At 44.6% G+C, this 17,123-nt stretch overlaps 2 protein-coding genes across 3 annotated transcripts; both read right to left on the bottom strand.

Moving 5' to 3' along the window:
* Positions 1 to 1,578: 1,578 nt before the first annotated feature.
* LOC143323121 (casein kinase II subunit alpha'-like) lies at positions 1,579 to 10,164 on the bottom strand. Of its 2 annotated transcripts, XM_076734761.1 has the most exons (13): positions 9,911 to 10,164; positions 7,933 to 8,312; positions 7,249 to 7,360; positions 5,860 to 5,961; positions 5,626 to 5,676; positions 5,383 to 5,442; positions 5,021 to 5,104; positions 4,623 to 4,733; positions 4,401 to 4,502; positions 3,823 to 3,923; positions 3,261 to 3,409; positions 2,494 to 2,581; positions 1,579 to 2,292 (listed from the first exon to the last, which is right to left on the bottom strand). In XM_076734761.1, exons 2-12 carry the CDS (start codon positions 8,037 to 8,039, stop codon positions 2,508 to 2,510), a joined length of 1,053 nt encoding a protein of 350 aa, XP_076590876.1. In that variant the 5' UTR covers positions 8,040 to 8,312; positions 9,911 to 10,164; the 3' UTR covers positions 1,579 to 2,292; positions 2,494 to 2,507. The 2 variants fall into 2 exon arrangements, with proteins under 2 accessions (XP_076590876.1, XP_076590883.1); XM_076734768.1 differs by lacking the exon at positions 5,626 to 5,676 and having other exon boundaries at positions 9,911 to 10,144.
* A 288-nt stretch (positions 10,165 to 10,452) lies between these two features.
* znf319a (zinc finger protein 319a) lies at positions 10,453 to 15,311 on the bottom strand. Its single transcript, XM_076734748.1, has 2 exons — positions 14,970 to 15,311; positions 10,453 to 13,875 (listed from the first exon to the last, which is right to left on the bottom strand). The coding sequence occupies exon 2, from the start codon at positions 13,716 to 13,718 to the stop codon at positions 11,955 to 11,957; it is 1,764 nt and encodes a 587-aa protein (XP_076590863.1). The 5' UTR covers positions 13,719 to 13,875; positions 14,970 to 15,311; the 3' UTR covers positions 10,453 to 11,954.
* Positions 15,312 to 17,123: the final 1,812 nt, after the last annotated feature.

Here is a 17,123-nt window from a genome sequence, read left to right as displayed (position 1 = left end):
GGCCTGGATTCGCCTAAACGAATGCACCTATTTGTAAAGCACGAATGTTGCACAAGTGTTTTATGTTCTGGAAAACACCTTAAATTTCCAGTTTATTTATTAAAAAGTACACACACTCAATGAGCTCTCTGGTCTGTTTCATGTGGCACCAAAACGAGGACCGGGGTCCTGTTTTTCAAATGTGCTTTAACTCACTAACTCTGGTGTTTTCAGGCTAAAACAACTTTTTTTTGTGCTGCGAACTCCAGATAGAGGGCAGGAAATGATTTTCTGCATAGGAAACACTATAACACACACTCAAAATGCAGATGTTTTGCATTGTTTACGGTTGCTCAGCTCAATCAAACCAAGGAACTATGAGGAGATTTTATTGAGTACCAAAAGTTGTCGTTCATAAGGGTCTTGTTAACTCGGGAGGGAGGAGCTGAGTCGGATAACGGTGGAAATGCTGTAACATTAGCTGTTGTTTTAAATCTATGGTGATAGATTTAAAGTCATAGCTACAAGCAACACGACTAACACTTATTAAATCAGTGTTAACGGTTTCACATGAGACAGCTGAACGTAAATAACGTACTCTTTTTTGTTTAGCAATGATTGACGTCTTTAGTGGTGTTTCACCCGACCTTTGCGAGTGGTTAGCCTAGCCAACAACCATAATGTAAGCGTCAAAGTTTGCTGCTCCATTAATCCACAGGGGAAAAAAAATCTTCACGCTCTTAAAAAAATCCATTGCAGTTTTCACTTCCTGCCCTCCATCTGAATTTAATGTCACGTGACTGCAAACAACCTATTGTCACTCCATAAAAAGTCCAATAGCATGCAGCTGTTTGAAAAGGGGCGGGGCAAGTGCAAAACCCACGACACAGACACAGGAAGTTACTTTTTAGATGCGTCGTCTCATTTCTGAACCATCTCCAACTGAATTCATCCTCTCACAGCAACTCGCCCTTTCTCAGGTGCGAATCACCGTTTCCTCTCGAAATTTTCGCTCAGCTTTTGTCCAGTTTGCCGCCTCATATTTCTCTCCTGTAAAGCTCGTTGTTTCATGGGAAGAATATCATGTGACTGATGACATCAGAGGCTTCAATGGTCTCTGGTCATTCGGAAAGCGTTTTAGTTTGGTCAGTTTATGTTTTACAGCTAAACTGTGGTCGGCACATACGAGGAGAATAATTAGAAAGACGTTCATGTGTGAGAACATTTCAACACGGTAACGAGTAATGATGTAAGAAAAGTTATTGGCTAATTTAATATCACTCTTCAATCATATCCTGTATTTAACGTCACCTAAATATTAACCATGACGTTAAACCCACGGAGGCACTCGTGTTTCATGTCAGCAAAGATTTTATATTTAGTCTTTTTGGACAACGTATAATTATTCTGCTGAAGCATTTTGCACAATAATATCTGTATTTGTTGCAAAACTTGAGATCACTGATGGAAAAGTTCAGTGTTTCTGCAGGTTTCACCAAGTTAAATGTAAGACTGATGAAGACCTTTTAATACCTCATAGAATATATTACTTGTTTCACAGCCAAACTATGAAAAGTGATGGAAAACCAGCAGCGATGATTTGATCTACAGTTATTTTTATTCTCATACAACATTTTTCAATACATCCCAGCTTAAATTCACTTGACTTGGGCCTGAAATATCAGTATATAAAATGAATGGATAGATTAAAGAAATTAAAATGATTATTTTTTAAGTTCGTTTGGCTGAAATCGACTCAAACTTCCGTCCGTCCATTTTCGTCCGTTGATATCAGAGGAGGCAGAGTTTCACCTTCTCCGATCAGTCCTGAGACAATAAAAGTCCAACACACACGTCTTTAAATAAAAATGGTTTATTCTCTTTCAATATAGCTTTTGTTCTATCCATAGCAGAAAAGAGCCTCCATGCCACTCAGTGCTAAAACCTGGAACTGGATCTCAGGTCGCCACAGCATCGTAATAACGGACAAACGTCTTTACAGCACAACACCGGCTTGATACTGATCCAACAACAGTCGATTTGCTCATTTCAAAAACAGGTTGAAGGGAGTGTTGGGGGGGCAGGAAGAAGGAGGAGGAGGAGGAGGAAGGGGGTTCAGGTCTGATTTCAGATCTGGTTTATCTGCGACACGGACCGAGCAGCGCAGATTCTCCGGGTTTTGTTGGGAGAAGTTGAATCCGTGCGTGTTTGTGTATGCTGCAAAATTGACATCTTGCTCCAGTATGGCTGTTGGTGTGGAGGCAGAAGTTTCTGCCACGAAAAGGTCACAAGTTGAGGTAACAAAGATTCTTCCTGATTGGACGGAGTAGAAAAACAAACAATCAGAGGTGAAACGCTGATCATCTGCTGGTTTTTAGACATGTTAGCAGGGTGAAAACAATAATCCAAGACCCACAAAAATGTGTGTGAAGACCGTTTTAGTTCTGGCCATCTGTACCTTCAACACCAGAAAACGAGCGTCTGTGTTTTAAAGGCGCGTGCTGTGTGCATTACCTGCTCTCTGGTTATCATGTTGCATTGGAGCTGCTTATGGCCTTTGTGCCGTCTGTGTTGGCGTTTGCGTGTTCCTTCACCACAGGATCTGAGGACAAAGACGAGCAGAAGGTAAATGACGTAAACACGGCGAAGTCTCGTGCTGGTGCCTGTTCTATGAGGCAGGATTCGGGGTTAACGAGGCAGCTTCAGAAGAAGCACGAACACCTTCTACTCATACGATATGAAAGGAGCCTACTTACTGCTTTGAATTATGTTTCTATATTTATTTTTCAGCAGCTGAGAATCAGGCTAAAGCTGTCACACACGTCACGAGAAGACGTCTAAGTAACTCCTGAATTGAACACACAGCTGTGCCTTCAGTCAGATCTACCTGTGCCCAGCGATGCTGCAGTCACACCATCATCCTGTTAACTTGCACTTTCACATTTTTGCCAGCTGTCCTTCCTGCGTTTGGCAGATGTGCTGCTTTTAGCCTGGATTCTGTGTTTAGCTTCCTCACCTGCTCCAAAAACACTCTAATATCAGTTCACTGCTGCTGCATGTTTTTCAGTTCAGTTCAAGTTTCCTGTAAATCTGTTGAAGTTCAATCCAGATTACTGACCCGACAATTAAGCTTCACTACATCCACGTCTCACTGTTTCAGCTCTCTGCTATTCTGTGGACGACTGTCGCACATCCTTTAACAGTAACTGCCTGCACCCCATTTTTCATGCTTTTGAACATGTTCCCGGTGGTTTGACAGCCAGTGTGTGTGTGGTGCTCACAGAAGTACGGGTGCTGCATGGCCTCAGCTGCCGTCAGCCTCTGCTGGTGGTCGTAGCGCAGCAGCTTGTCCAGCAGGTCCAGAGCCTCCGGACTCACCAGGTGCTGGTTCTCCGACTGGATGAACTGCTCCCAGCGCTTCCGTGTTTGCCTGCAAACAAACGACCCACACTTAACCTGACTGAGCTAATCATTATTTTTATATTAACAGTGGATCAACTGACTGTATGTCATGTGAAAGGAGTCGTTCATAGTGGCAAACAAACAGAGAATTATTAGCAGACTGCAGAACTGTTCAGCATCTTTCAGCTCATTGTTTTGGTTTTGCTGCCCACAACTTCACTGTTTCGGTTCAGGCTCATCAACTTCCTGTCCAAAAAGTTCCTGTTCAGCAGCAGAAAGCAGCTGTTCGAGCAAACAAGCTCTAAAGCCCAGTGAACACCGCCTGCTCAGCAGTTAGAGACCAAGTTACTGAAGACCAAAATATCTGAATGAGTTTCTGCTGAGTAGCTGTTCGATTTCAGTCTGAAAACGATCCCTTTTCCGCTCTCTGCTGATACTCACTGTCCCAGCAGGTCTTTGAAGCGAGTGTCCAGTTCTATGTGATATTTGTGAAGGTAACCGAAAAGCTCATCGGTGCCGAGAACCTTCGCAATGCGGACCAGCTGGAGGACAAGACACACGCACATTTAATACATTAGTTACAGACTCATGACAATTACAGTATTTTCACGTGCTGCAAGACGGGACGAGCCTGAAGTACTGAAAGAAACGAATGAATTCTCTCCACTAAGACTCCAGAGGCCTTTTAATTTGAAATGGATTTGTTTGTATTCACAGCAACATTCAGTAACTAACATTTAACAGCAAACAGGAGCAGATGAGAAAACAAGGAGACTCACACTGAACTATGACCAAATACACTCCTCAAATATCAAACAGAGGATGAGAAATAAAGCCCGTCTCTAAGATAAGCCTGCTTCACATGAACGCTTTGTATCCTCTGCAGTTGAGGTAAATAAAGGCCCCGGCCGCTATTTGAGAATGTGTGTCAATATGTCAAAGCAAATAAATTTCTGTCCTGATCTGTAGTCCCTGATTTTAGGTAGAAATGGCATCATAATCTTTGGAGGATACGTTACCTGGTCGTAGTTGTCCTGGCCATGAAAAAATGGTTCCTTCAGAAAGATCATGCTGGCCAACATGCAGCCTAGACTCCACATGTCCAGACTATAGTCATACATCTGGGGAGGGGGGACAAATCAGACACCGATGGAATTATTCAAAGGAAACCAGAGACTGTACAGAAAACAAACTCCTCATGGAGGGGTGTTCGGAGTAGAGCGATCTGTAGCAGCAGGTACCTGATAGTCCACTAGCAGCTCGGGGCCTTTGAAATAGCGCGAGGCCACCCTGACGTTGTATTCCTGAGCGGGATGGTAAAATTCTGCCAAACCCCAATCTATAAGACGCAGCTGTGACACAGAGGAAATACACATTAAAGTGGTTTACATGACACGTTAAACTGCTCCTGGCTGGAATCATAATATGAAACTCAAAGACTTCAAACAAATAGTAAGAATGAATACATCCTTTACTCTGGTGCCTTTATGAACTGTCCTCTAAAAAAACATCTGATACGGACAAAATCGTATATGTTACTCAAAGATAATGCAGACTTTTACTCTCTTCTAGCTCTGTTTTTGGTCTCCACAAATCCTGTGAGCAAACCCTGATTCATGTACTTCATAATTCTTGATACCTTTCTCAGCTGGTGGTCGATCATCACGTTGTGGGGCTTCACGTCCCGGTGCATGATCCCCATACTGTGACAGTAGTCCAGAGCCTTAGAGAAGAGACAGAGAGCGATTCAGCACTGCAGACGACAACCAGCATCTGAGCCACAGCTGCACTTTACTGATGCTGCTTTGAACAAAACGAGCATTACGTTACACTCTGCTTCCTGTCAATCACAGGAGGTCATTCCTCTGAACGACCCCGACGTACCAACTTCACTGTCACGTTCGCAGCAGGTTTGGCACCATGTTTGATTTTAAAAGTGGTCTTTAAACAGATCTATAAATAGCCATAAGACTGGGGGCGATGTAAACAAGATGTTCGTACCTTGAGCAGCTCATACATGTAGTAACGGATATCATAGTCTGTCAGCTTCTGGTAAAGCTCCTGTGGAACCACATGAAGACGTCAGTCAATAGTTTCATGGTGTCAGCAGTTCAAAGGCCTCTGTGCATGTACAACATTAACTGGAGGGTTATTTGTGTTATTAATAATGGATATCAATGGCTTTGCATGAATGGGAACTCTGCTGGTAGTTCAGCATGTATGATGTCGGCCAAACTTAAGTACCTTAAAATCTGTGTTATTGATGCACTCAAAGACAAGCGCTGGTGTTCTGGACTGCAAAGAGAGGACAACACAAGGCTTAACTGAGGAGAACAGCAGGTCGGTGGTGATCATTGTCACTGCATGGACACACACACACAATCACACACACACACACACACCAACACTCACACACAAGTGGATTACTACAGCTGGCATGCCGACATGCATTAAAGTGACGGCAGGACTCTGGCTCACCACCGGGTCTTTGACCGTGTCGACCAGGCGGATGATGTTGGTTCCTCCACGCAGGTTTTCAAGAATTTTGATTTCCCGTTTGATCTTCTTCTTCTTGACGGGCTGAAATAAAGACAAACATTCAATGTAACTAAAATAACCAAAAGATTAAATAAAGTACTGCAGAGGGAACCAAACGCTTGATGCCTAAACACACAGAAGGCAGAATATTTGAAGTGCAGTATTACAAATCCTTCTCAACAAATACAAAACTAGGTGTACTACGAAGTGAGCTGGCCACAGTCTGCTGATTAACATGATCTAAAACTCCAATCAGAGATAACGGGGTCACGACGGTGGTCATTAAGTGTCTCTGTTAACCCAGTTTTTCTTCATCGGGCTCTCTGGACCTTCCTGTGAAAAGAGGCGTTTGGTGACTCATTTGACTCCTTCAGCAAAGAGAACAGGTCGTTTTAACGGGGAGCTGAATGATTACAGCAAAAGCAGCGCTGCTCATCATTCTTTGGATGATCTGCTGCTTAAACTGTTCAAATCAAGTGAAGCAAACAGGATATAAGATTTTCTGCATCACCAGCTGAATGTGGCCGAAGACCTCAGCGCAGTGCTGTAATTACCCAGTGACATTACTCACGTACGCTTCAGTGGGTTTGCATATATAACTCTCAGCCCAGAGTGTGTCGCTCATAGAGAATATCATCAGGAAAAGAGTTAATGGTGATCTGAAGCTGTGAACTGGACCTCCAGGTTAAATGAGAGCCACCTGTGTGACATCGAAAACTCTGACTTCAGGCTCAACATACCTTTCTAAGCCATTAATCTCTCTTTGTAGGACACGCAAGAATTAAATGTTCCTTTTCCACTTGACCGGCAGGCGTCTCCACGGAGCGATGCGGAGCCTCAGAGCATCCTTTTTTTAAACTCACTGACAGTAAGTTTGTCTCAGACAGCGTCATCCATCAGTGCTTCTCAGTCTGTCAAATGCACAGACTTTGACCAGACTCGTTCCAGAAGAACGCTGTGCTGGAAAAAACGAGTATTTATACTGCAGAGATCTTCTGAAGCGCTGCTGGTGAGTCAACACCATCAGACCTGACGGAGCTCGACGGACGGATGAATGAAACTAACTTTTCTAAAACTGTGAGGGGCTGAACCTGCTGAGGGTGGGGGCACCGCCTGCCTGCAGGGAGAGTCTTAGTGCTAAGCCTAAAAATAAGTGCACTTCTAACAAGAGTCCTAGTCACATAAACTGTGAGAGGAAATAAAGAGCACAGTCCTCACTGACGTAACACATGGAGAACACCTCAAGAGGCACAAGCAGACACTGAAGAGAGGCTGTGGAAGCTCTGCCAGGTGGAGGAAAGGCGAGAAACTCTCAAATAAGGAGCTCACCTTGAGGATCTTCACCACCACCTTCTCATTGTTGGTCACATTTATGGCCTCAAACACTTCACTGTATTTCCCTCGACCCAGTTTACGCACCAGCTGATAGTTGTCTTGATTGCTGAGAAAGAGCAGAAACAAAGGAAGTGAACTTAAGACCATGACAACAAACATCTGCTTTTCTAAAACAGCTGATCAATCATCAGCGAGAAGATGAGCTAAAACTGTTAGCCAATTAGACAACAATTCTGATATCTGCCGACTCCTTTAAGACATGTATGAAGCAAAAAACACCAAATATTCTCTGCTTCCAGCTTCTCCAAAATCTGAAACTGATGGTGAAACAAAATCTGAAGACATCAAAAAACTAATCAAAACATTCATTGACAGTGAAAAGCATCACTACTTACAGCCCTAAGAAGATCCTGTTTGGGAATTTTAAGCCTTAAATTATTTTCATTATCACTATTCTCTCAGTTATTTTTCAGTGAATCTGTTTTTAGACGGTCAAATGTTTGCAGAGACTGATGTGATCTCTTCACGCTGCTTGTTTTGTCTGACCAACAGTTTAACACTAAACAGGATTAAATGTGTGATAATAAAGCATCCATTCAGTCTGCTTTGTAAAACGCTCGACTGTGACCTGAAGAGACGAAGGAGCCGAATGGCTTTAAGGCAGCGTAACAGCCGTACCTCCAGTTTGGCACGTGTGCATCATAATCCCAGTACTCTCGGTTCTTCTGTGTGTTGACGTCGGTGTACACCCGAGCCTTGCTGCTGGCCGGTGTGGATCCGGGCATCGCTAGCTTTGAGGCTCCGTGTCGAGGACCTTCACCTCCCTCTGAACACTTGTTGGCTCGATACCGGAAGGCAGCGCACCGACTCTCCAGAATATGCGGCTCTAAGACGCCTGTGCTGTGCTTACCATGGGCTTTGGCTGCTTGCGCCCTCTGATGAAAGGCGTCAGGCCGGTCTGACGCAGCTGCTGTGCAGACCGACAGAGCTACAATGACTGAGTGTGTGAAGCCCCTGAGCAGGATGTTGATGGGCAGGATGGGATGAAGACCCGCCAGCTGCATGACGACAGGAGAGAGGAGAGAGAAGAGGCTGAACGGAGGACAGAGGTGCAGTTAAAAAGGATGTAAAAACAATCAGGCTGACGATGGAGGGCTGCAAGTAACGAACAATTCCACGATTGATTCATCTGACGTGAATCATTTGGTCTGTAAAATGATAAAAACTCTCCCTCAGCCTGAGGTGAAGGAATCAAACTGCTTTAATTCAAGCATCAAACTAGACCCCAAAGATATTTACTTTCTGTTTATGTATGAGAACGTCTCTGAAGATGAAACAAGAGAAACTTTGACATTTTTGTTATAAAATCAATCAGAATAGTTACCAATTAATTTCCAGTCAATTAACTGTTCAATCAACTAATCTTTGCAGATCTGTTTGTTTGATTCTCTGTTGTCACGCTGCTTTGAGTCTTTTTTGTTTGGTTTTGTGTGGTTTGTCAAACTTGTTGTATTAGATTTTGCTGCCTTTTTCCTGTCAGGCCCACGTCAGACCAGGACGACCTGAAAAACCGCAGTGCTGTCAGACTTAAACCAGATACACATGGAGACGAGAAACTCTAAAAACCGTGTGACAGAGAACGAGCAGCCAGTCAGTCAGTGTGAGATACTGAATCCTGTCAGAGCCGGAGACCACACGCCACTTTATTCTGATCCCATTGTCACATTTTAGAAAACTCTACTCTGAAAAAGGACAGTATCACTGCTTTTCACCATCAAGAACAAACCTGAGACCTGTCAGACCTACACGTGACAAACATGGACCCTGAAGACGAGAAAAAAGGGGCCACCTGTGACCAAAATACAATCCACAAACCCTGAACCTGGACTAGATTAACAAAGAAACTCAAATCCACTTTCAGATTTCTAACGCATTTGTTCCATCCTCTTTTCAAACCTTTATTTAATGGCCATTTCACTGCATTTCCTCCACCCAGACCACGACAGTCCAGGTGGAGTCCAAACACTACAGTGCTCACAGATGACAAGCCTGAACCAGATTAACGTGGATCCTCTGCAGACCGTTTAAAACCCAGTTTCACGTTTGTAAAAACCAGTATAAACAGGAAAAATAGTGATTTCGGTTATGAGAGCAGACCAATCTGTCAGACCTGGACTAGATTAACAGAGAGACTCTCCTGGTTCGAGTCTAATTTTCTGTCTCAGGCGGGGATCACGTTTGTCTCCACAAAGCCCACAAACCGTTTTATTTCAGCCCAAAAAGCTGCATGTGGAGCCCGTCACGACACGGGCTCTTCTGGGCCTTTTTCACCAGCAGAGAGCTGCTGTTCACACTGAGACGAGACCAGTTAACAACAATCTCCGCGAGATATTTCCACATTCAAACAGACCTGAGAGGACCAGCATCATTCACGACCATCAAAGCACCAAGCTAGCACTTACTTACGGTGACCTAGCTTAACTTAATTTAGCTAAACATTAAATAATAAAAATGCAACCTTAAATGAAGAAATACAGATTCGTGTAGATTGTAAATTCCTGTATTACACAAAACAGTTATGAGCTACGGACTACTTATTAGTGCCGACATTTCTGAAATGTCAAAACAATAATGGGGCTAAAGTTAGCCGGCTAACCTCGTCGCAGAAATATCCGAGCTCAGAGGAAGTCCGCCCGACATGAACGTTAGCTCGTTAGCACCTCGTTAGCGGAACGTTGCTCTCCGTAAAACGATGCAGCACCATCAGGGTTGAAGTTATTAATAATGTATGAAATATCAGCAGAATCTGTGACTTAATAATTTCATCAGATGGGTGGTGGTGGTGGTGCATCTAGCAGCGGTTCGTTAGCAGGATGGGCTTCCTTTTTGCGGTAAACATCACCCGGAAGTAAATCAAGTGTGTCAGTGACCTGCAACCTGCCAGTGACCGAAAATATAGAGAATAAAATATAAATCCGGGTACGAATATATGAATGTACTGTATTAAAAAATAATTCATATAATATATATGCAATTTCAATATTGGTTTGACTTGATTGACACGACAGATAACCAGCAGTGAGAGCAGAACTTAAACAAAAATCCTGCATTGTAAAATGAGTGAGAACATGAAATTAATCCTAAGTTAACAGGACAAAACACCTGCAGCAGAGTTAGAAACGATGAAACCTTTGTTTTCATAAGGGTGGTTTATTTTAATTGTCTGTATACAGTATGAACAGGAGTCTATATTGATTTGTGTAAATCCAACGCTTCGTTCCACTCGTTTTGAAGCAGACTCACCGGACTTAAACCATGGCACAACCACACGGCCCCCGTCCCGTCCCGTCCCACCCCGACTCTAATCCCCTCTGCCTGACGTCTTTAAACTCCAAAACCCTTCTTTTAAATATACTGCAAAGATTGTACAGAATATAGAAACCCACACAGTTAACTAAAGTACACAAATATTTTACTTTATGCCCGGCATAAACCAACACATAAATCGCAACTTTGAGGCTACTTGGATTCACCTGCCGGACGTCTGCGTGGACCAGACGCAGGCCAGAATCCTGTGAGGATGTTACAAGGCCAATTCTTCAAAATAAAATAAAAATAATATTACATTTGTTAGATCTATCGCACAGTAACTACTGCAGCTAGTTTGTGGCAAGTGAGCATATGTTTAGGAGTCTTATCTGGTTAAACCTCACGATCCAACTGGAACTGAAACTAAAGTGCTTGCAAAATACCGCAAGCTCATTCGTGGTGAATACAAAAGCAGGTAACAGAAGCACTATACAGTTTTCAATGTTTACATAAGCGTATACACACAATCTATAATATAACAGAGTAGACTATGCCATGAATCAGTAGTCATAAATATTACATTGTGCATGTTCTATTGCACATGCCAAGTGTTTGTATGACATGATAGGTATGGGTTAGTTACCTAGATGTCATTTGTTTTAATACAAAGATGCAACAACACAGATTTCATAGGACACAGGCTATACATTTTCACAAATCCACTTTTTTCTTCTTCTTCATCTTCTTAGGATGTTTTCCTAAATGAACCAAACCTATAATACAACAGTGATATTAAAGTGTGATAAATATTCATGCACAAACAGATGATACTACCTAAGATCTAGCATGTGAAAAGATACTGCTGCACAAGCCAGCCGCTGTGAACGGATGGGAGGTTTCATCTATACTGGACATGAAGACGAACAGAACACAGAATGAGTGGTGGGTAAAAAAGGCACATGGATTTCAGAGGAGCTTACACATGAGCACACACATCTGACAACTGTCTGCAACTTCTTTGCATCTTTCTCAACAGAATCAACAGTTACAAAACAGACAATCACATGCAACCACACAACGAGGTCCCACACTCGGTACTAAACAAAACCAAGATCTTCCCACATTTTACATTAAACGCCTTTTTCACGCTGTTCAAGTTTTTTTCCACGCGTTCCAAAGTAAGTCGAGGGGTCCTGATCGATCGCCTGTTGATTTGAGGTGTTTTGCCATTTACTCAACAAAGGATGAGGATGAGTCTTAACATTACTAAAAACCATTAAACATAATTAGCAGGTGCGTGTTATAAACTACAAATGGGCGAGCGGAGGCTGGCACGCTTGCTTTGAGGGCGAGCGTCACGTTTGCTGCCCAGGATTGAAGAGCTGTTCAGTTCACGGGATGCAGGGAGCTTCAGGGAAACTCTCCCCCTCCGCAGTGTGCTGGACCGTGTGCTCCTGCAGAGCCGTGAGGTCAACAAAACGCTCGCCGCACCACACACACTTAAACTGCGTCTCCCGCGAGTGCACGCTCTGGTGCTTGGCGAGGTGCTCGCGTTGCTTGAAGCTCTTGTCGCAGCTGGCGCACTTGAAAGGTTTCTCCCCGGTGTGAACTCGCCGATGGCGCTGCAGCTCGGACGAGTACCGGAAGCGCTTTTCACAGTCGGGACATTTCAGCGGCTTCTCGCGGGTCGGGTCGCAGCGGTGCTGGACGAACTCGGAGGACGACACAAAGCGCTTGTCGCACAGCGAGCATTTCAGCGGCTTCTCTGTGCAGTGAGAGTTTTGGTGGCGCTGCAGCGTCGAATTCTTTTTGTAACCTTTGCCACACACGTCACACTTGTAGGGCTTCTCCACTTCCCCGCCACATTTGTGCCTCAGCAGTTCTCCTGATTGGCTGAAAGACTTCTGGCAGGACGCACACTTGAACAGACTTTCCATACCGTGAACCTGCTGGTGGTAAAGTAGGTGGGATGGCTGAAGAAAGCCCTTATCGCAGAGATTGCACTTGAAGGGTCGATCAGCTGGATTTTTGTGAGTGCGACGGTGGCGTACGAGAGCGTACTGTTGTTTGAAGCTCATCTGGCACTCCTCGCACTGGAAAGGTCGCTCCTCCGAGTGGGTGCGTTCGTGCTGCCGCAGGTCGGACGGGCGCTTGAAGCTCTTCCCGCAGGAACCGCAGCGGAAAGGTCTCTCCCCTTCAGGCTGGCACTGATGGTGCAGGAGCTCAGACGACTCCTTAAAGTGCATCTCACACAAATTGCACTTGAACAGGTGCTCGCCAGAATGAGCGTACATGTGCCGCACGAGGTGAGAGCGGTGTTTGAAGCTCTTCTCGCACACGGCACATTTGTACGGCCGCTCGGAGCTGTGTGTGCGCTGGTGGTGCGCCAAGTGTGACGACTGGCTGAAGCTTTTGTCACACGTGTCACATTTGTATGGCTTCTCACCAGTGTGTACTCTCTCGTGGCGGGTCAGCTCTGACAAATGCCGGAAGGACTTATGGCACACCGAGCACTTATATGGCCTGTCTGGTGCAGAGGCCTCAAATGCAGGGGGAGATGAGGCACTGATCGCCGCGCCGCCACTGGACGTCTCGCCAGTGGAGGGCTGCTGAGGATTGGCCGCTGACGAGGTCGGGGTGACGTTTCCGGAACCCGGCCGGTACGTTTTTTCGCAGATGGAGCACTTCATGGGGTTGTTTCCGTTGCCGTGCGAATTGTGATGCTGCGCCAAAGAGGTGAGCAGAGAGAAGCCCATCTTACAAACACCACACACAAAAGGTTTCTGCTCCACCTGCACACACTGATGCTCCAGAAGGTCCGTCGCCTGGCTGAAGATCTTCATACACTGTGTACACTGGAACGATCGGTCCTGGTTCACCATGCACTGGTGTTCGTGAGGGTTGGCCAGGTGAGAGATGTCATGGCCGCAGGCCCCACACTTGTGCCCCCTCTCGCCCCCTACCTGCAAGGAGGCCTGCTGTGCTTGAACCGAGAGCTGCTGGCCATGCTGGGGCTGCTGCAGGGACGCATCTGGCTGCAAGACAACTCCGTACACGGCGCATCCCAGAGGGTTGTCAGTTCCCTGGGGGAGCGTGTGCACAACAGAGGGTGGAGCCACCGCATGTTGCTGCTGCTGCTGCCACGCCTCTGTCATCCTTCCACATGCAGGGACTCAGCGCTCAGCAGATGATTTGGGCTTCAGTGCCAAACTGAGAGGGTGGATGTGGCTTTAGAAAAGGTGAGCAGCACACCAAGAGTGGCTGTGTGCTGTATGTGTGTTCACACAGGTCCTTTGAGACAGGTGAGAAAACCTGAAGGAATAAACACAAACAACATCTTACTAAATAAACTTCAAATGCACAGAATGTTACTTCAATGAGCGCACACAGTGCAGGCTGTTAATATTAAAGCACACTGCTGATGAGCTGTCAGACACGATCCATCATAAATAACGAAAGAGACAGCAGCGCTGGCTTGAAGGGCTGTGTGGTTTACTGAGGTTTGTGTTTCAGGAGGGAAAGACGCTGATCGGTCAGACTGATGTGTGAGTGACTGCTGGCTGTCAGGTCCTGTTTGCGGTGAGAGAACTGAAACAAACCACCAAACTAACGTTAGCTCCGCGGGCCTAAAGCTTGGTCCTGGGTTATTCAGGAAACGAATCTAAAAAGTACTCTATAAACAGTATTACTTGGCAGGCAGATACTGTGGTGACATGCACAGACCCAAGGCACTTTCCTAAATGGATACCCGCAAAAATAACCCCAGAGAAAGCTCCATCAACACCAGAATTTAGGATCAGTCTATTTCCTGAAACGCTAAACGGGCACGTAATGGCTCCATCTTTACAAAACGCGTATTTTACACTTTGCGTGATGCAAATGGCTTCGTGATATCGACTCTGCTCTCTCTGACTTTGGCTGTAGATAAATATCATTTCCTTCGGGTTTTTAATTGATAGTGTCTCTTCCAGGATGCAACTACCCGACGTTAGCTTGTCAGCTGCGGCGGCGTAGCTAGCAGCTAACGGCTAGCAGCTAGCTTCAGCTAACGTTGCTACACACTGGACTTCCTTTGAGATTATAACCATCCATGTCTCATAAAAAAAACATAAAAACCGGCGGTTTTGTTGCGCTAAAAACTGCAGATATTAACTTAAGTTCATCAAGGCAAAAGCGACAGAAGCACCGCAGCCTGCAAGCAACCGTCGCTTCGCCTGAGACGCCGCTTTATGAAAGGCCACAATAACGTCGACTGGTCTAATGTTTGATACGAGCCTCCACTGAAAACGGACCCCAAATCAAACTAGGCCTCCCCGCAGCTGCGGGGGAAAATTCAGCTTCTGGAGCGGAGCCCCGCACATCTGCAAAAACGATCCTTCACAAAAAACACAACCGCGGTAACTTACTCAAGCAGCTTAGCGATGGTTTTCACTGCCGTCTTCAGGCGGAGGTCGACAACCTTCAGGATATTTGGGACTCGGAGGACCGGCGGTGGAGGGGATGCGGTGGAAGCCGGACGCCATCCTCCTGCAGACGGACGGACACCGGAAACCGCCTCGCAGTGAGCTGTCGCAGCGGAGCCGCTGCCGCTACAGCCGCCCCACGCAGGAGGTCAGACCAGAAGCTCCAGACAGACCGAAGAGGAGATAAACTGCTATCCGAGTTCGTTTCAAGATAATTCAGATAAACACAAAGGCCAAACGAGCCTGTGAGATATTAGCAAATACATTTCCTGAGTGGGACAGTAGGGGGCGGTGTTTCACTCCTTCAAGTCAACAGTCTCACCTGTAACCATCATTTTCAGCCATTTACAGGTAAAACACATCAGACTGAAGAGGTGGAAAGCACTCAGATCTTTTAGTTAAGCAAAAATAACGATACCACAAATTGTACTTAAATATCAAAAGTACAAGTACTCATTATGCAAAATGACTCCAGTCAAAGTTACACTGATGATGTATTCAGGACTGATTCATTCTAAACAGCGTCTACTAAGGTGAACATATGCTGTTGGGTTGTGCCGTTTATAACAATATATTTTTATTAAACTGATCATATGTTTCAACATATAAAATATTAATCTGAGAAGTAAGTAGTAACTGAAACTGTCACATAAATGTAATGGAGTAAAAAGTACAATATTTCCAATGCACTTACCTTAATACATAATAAATGTGTTTTCTTCTCAGAAATGGGATAATATGGAAATACTCATGTACAAATACCTCTGTAGTCTTACTAGCTGAGTCCACATGAGGCCTGAACCTGGATCTGTCAGACTGTAACCCACATGAGTCGAACTGCAGCCAAGTGAAGACTGTGGTTGAGTCTTCCCTGATGAAGACATTTATTTATATTTAATTTTTAATCTATATTAAATTATTAAATATCTAATTCTATAGAACATTTACAGTGTTTGCTACCATTACTCCACTACTTTTCAGGGGTAAATATTGTGCTTACATGATAATTAGTTGACAGATTTCATTATGACTTACGTTGCAGATTTCAGACTTAAAAAAAAAAACCTATAATTAGAAAAGAAAATCTCATTGTTTTCCAGTGCATCAAACAACACCTGCTTCAACACATTAGCGTTTTTCTCATCCACACATTTCATTGAACCGTTGACACTGTTAACCTACATATGAATAGTAAAACAAACTCTTATCACTCACAGTCGGCATTTTATCTGTTTAATGGGTATTTTTACTTTTCTGCTTTAAGTACATTTAATTGATAGTAATTAAACGCAGGACTTGTACTGGAATTGTAGTATTTCAAATATTTTTGGTATATTTTTACTTAACAGATTTTTTCCAGCACTGTATAAAAAGTCATGGATTAAAATCGTGCAATGCAGCTCAACAGACAAATGGTTTTCCCAGTTTGGTGTGGAACAACCTGACAGACCTCAACCCCATCCAGCACCTTTGGGATGAGCTGGAACACCGACTGTGAGCCAGACCTGATCCCCCAAGACGAGTGCTGGACCTCAGTACGGCTTCTTGTGTCAGAATGGGAGAAAATCGTGCAGCAGGCTCTAAAATCTGGTTTAAAGGCTGAAATCAGAGGAGCGGAGGCTGTTTGAACAGCACATATGGGTGTAATGGCCGGGGTGTCCACATACTTCTGTCCATGTTGGAAGTTTAAAGACAAAACAATATTTTGTCTCTGTTGCTCTGTGCCTTCACTCACCTTGTCAAGTGTTCTGATTTTATTCAGCGTTAGTGTGGACACAGTAAAAGTACAGCTGTTGAATATTGAAGTATTCCTGTGAACAGTAAATGGTTGACATTGTGTCATCATGCCTGGTTGGATCTCTGTTTATTTCAGCTCATCTGGACGGAGCACAGACGTCCTCGCCCTTCCCACAGTGCTTTGCAGTATTTTGAGAGCGGATGATATTGTGGTTAAGGTTCATGTAACCATCATGCTGTATTCATGTATTCACCACCTCCTGTACTGCAGAGAACCAGGTGTCCAGATACTTTCTCCAAGGTCCCGTATTACACTCATTTTCAGGCTCATATTTTAATTTTGGGTATCTGCTATAAAAT

The sequence above is a fragment of the Chaetodon auriga genome, chromosome 1 (assembly GCF_051107435.1).
Source record: "Chaetodon auriga isolate fChaAug3 chromosome 1, fChaAug3.hap1, whole genome shotgun sequence".
Classification (NCBI taxonomy): domain Eukaryota; kingdom Metazoa; phylum Chordata; class Actinopteri; order Chaetodontiformes; family Chaetodontidae; genus Chaetodon; species Chaetodon auriga.
This window is presented reverse-complemented; position numbering and strand designations above follow the sequence as displayed.

Bases quoted from the DNA above. Each gene is read 5' to 3' on its own strand.
- LOC143323121 (XM_076734761.1), bottom strand. From the start codon at position 8,039: ATGCCCGGATCCACACCGGCCAGCAGCAAGGCTCGGGTGTACACCGAC. The intron at 5,677-5,859 runs GTGAGCCAGAGT...CTCTCTTTGCAG, and splicing joins ACACGGTCAAAGACCCGGTG to TCCAGAACACCAGCGCTTGT. The intron at 5,443-5,625 runs GTACTTAAGTTT...GTGGTTCCACAG, and splicing joins TCAATAACACAGATTTTAAG to GAGCTTTACCAGAAGCTGAC.
- znf319a (XM_076734748.1), bottom strand. From the start codon at position 13,718: ATGACAGAGGCGTGGCAGCAGCAGCAGCAACATGCGGTGGCTCCACCC.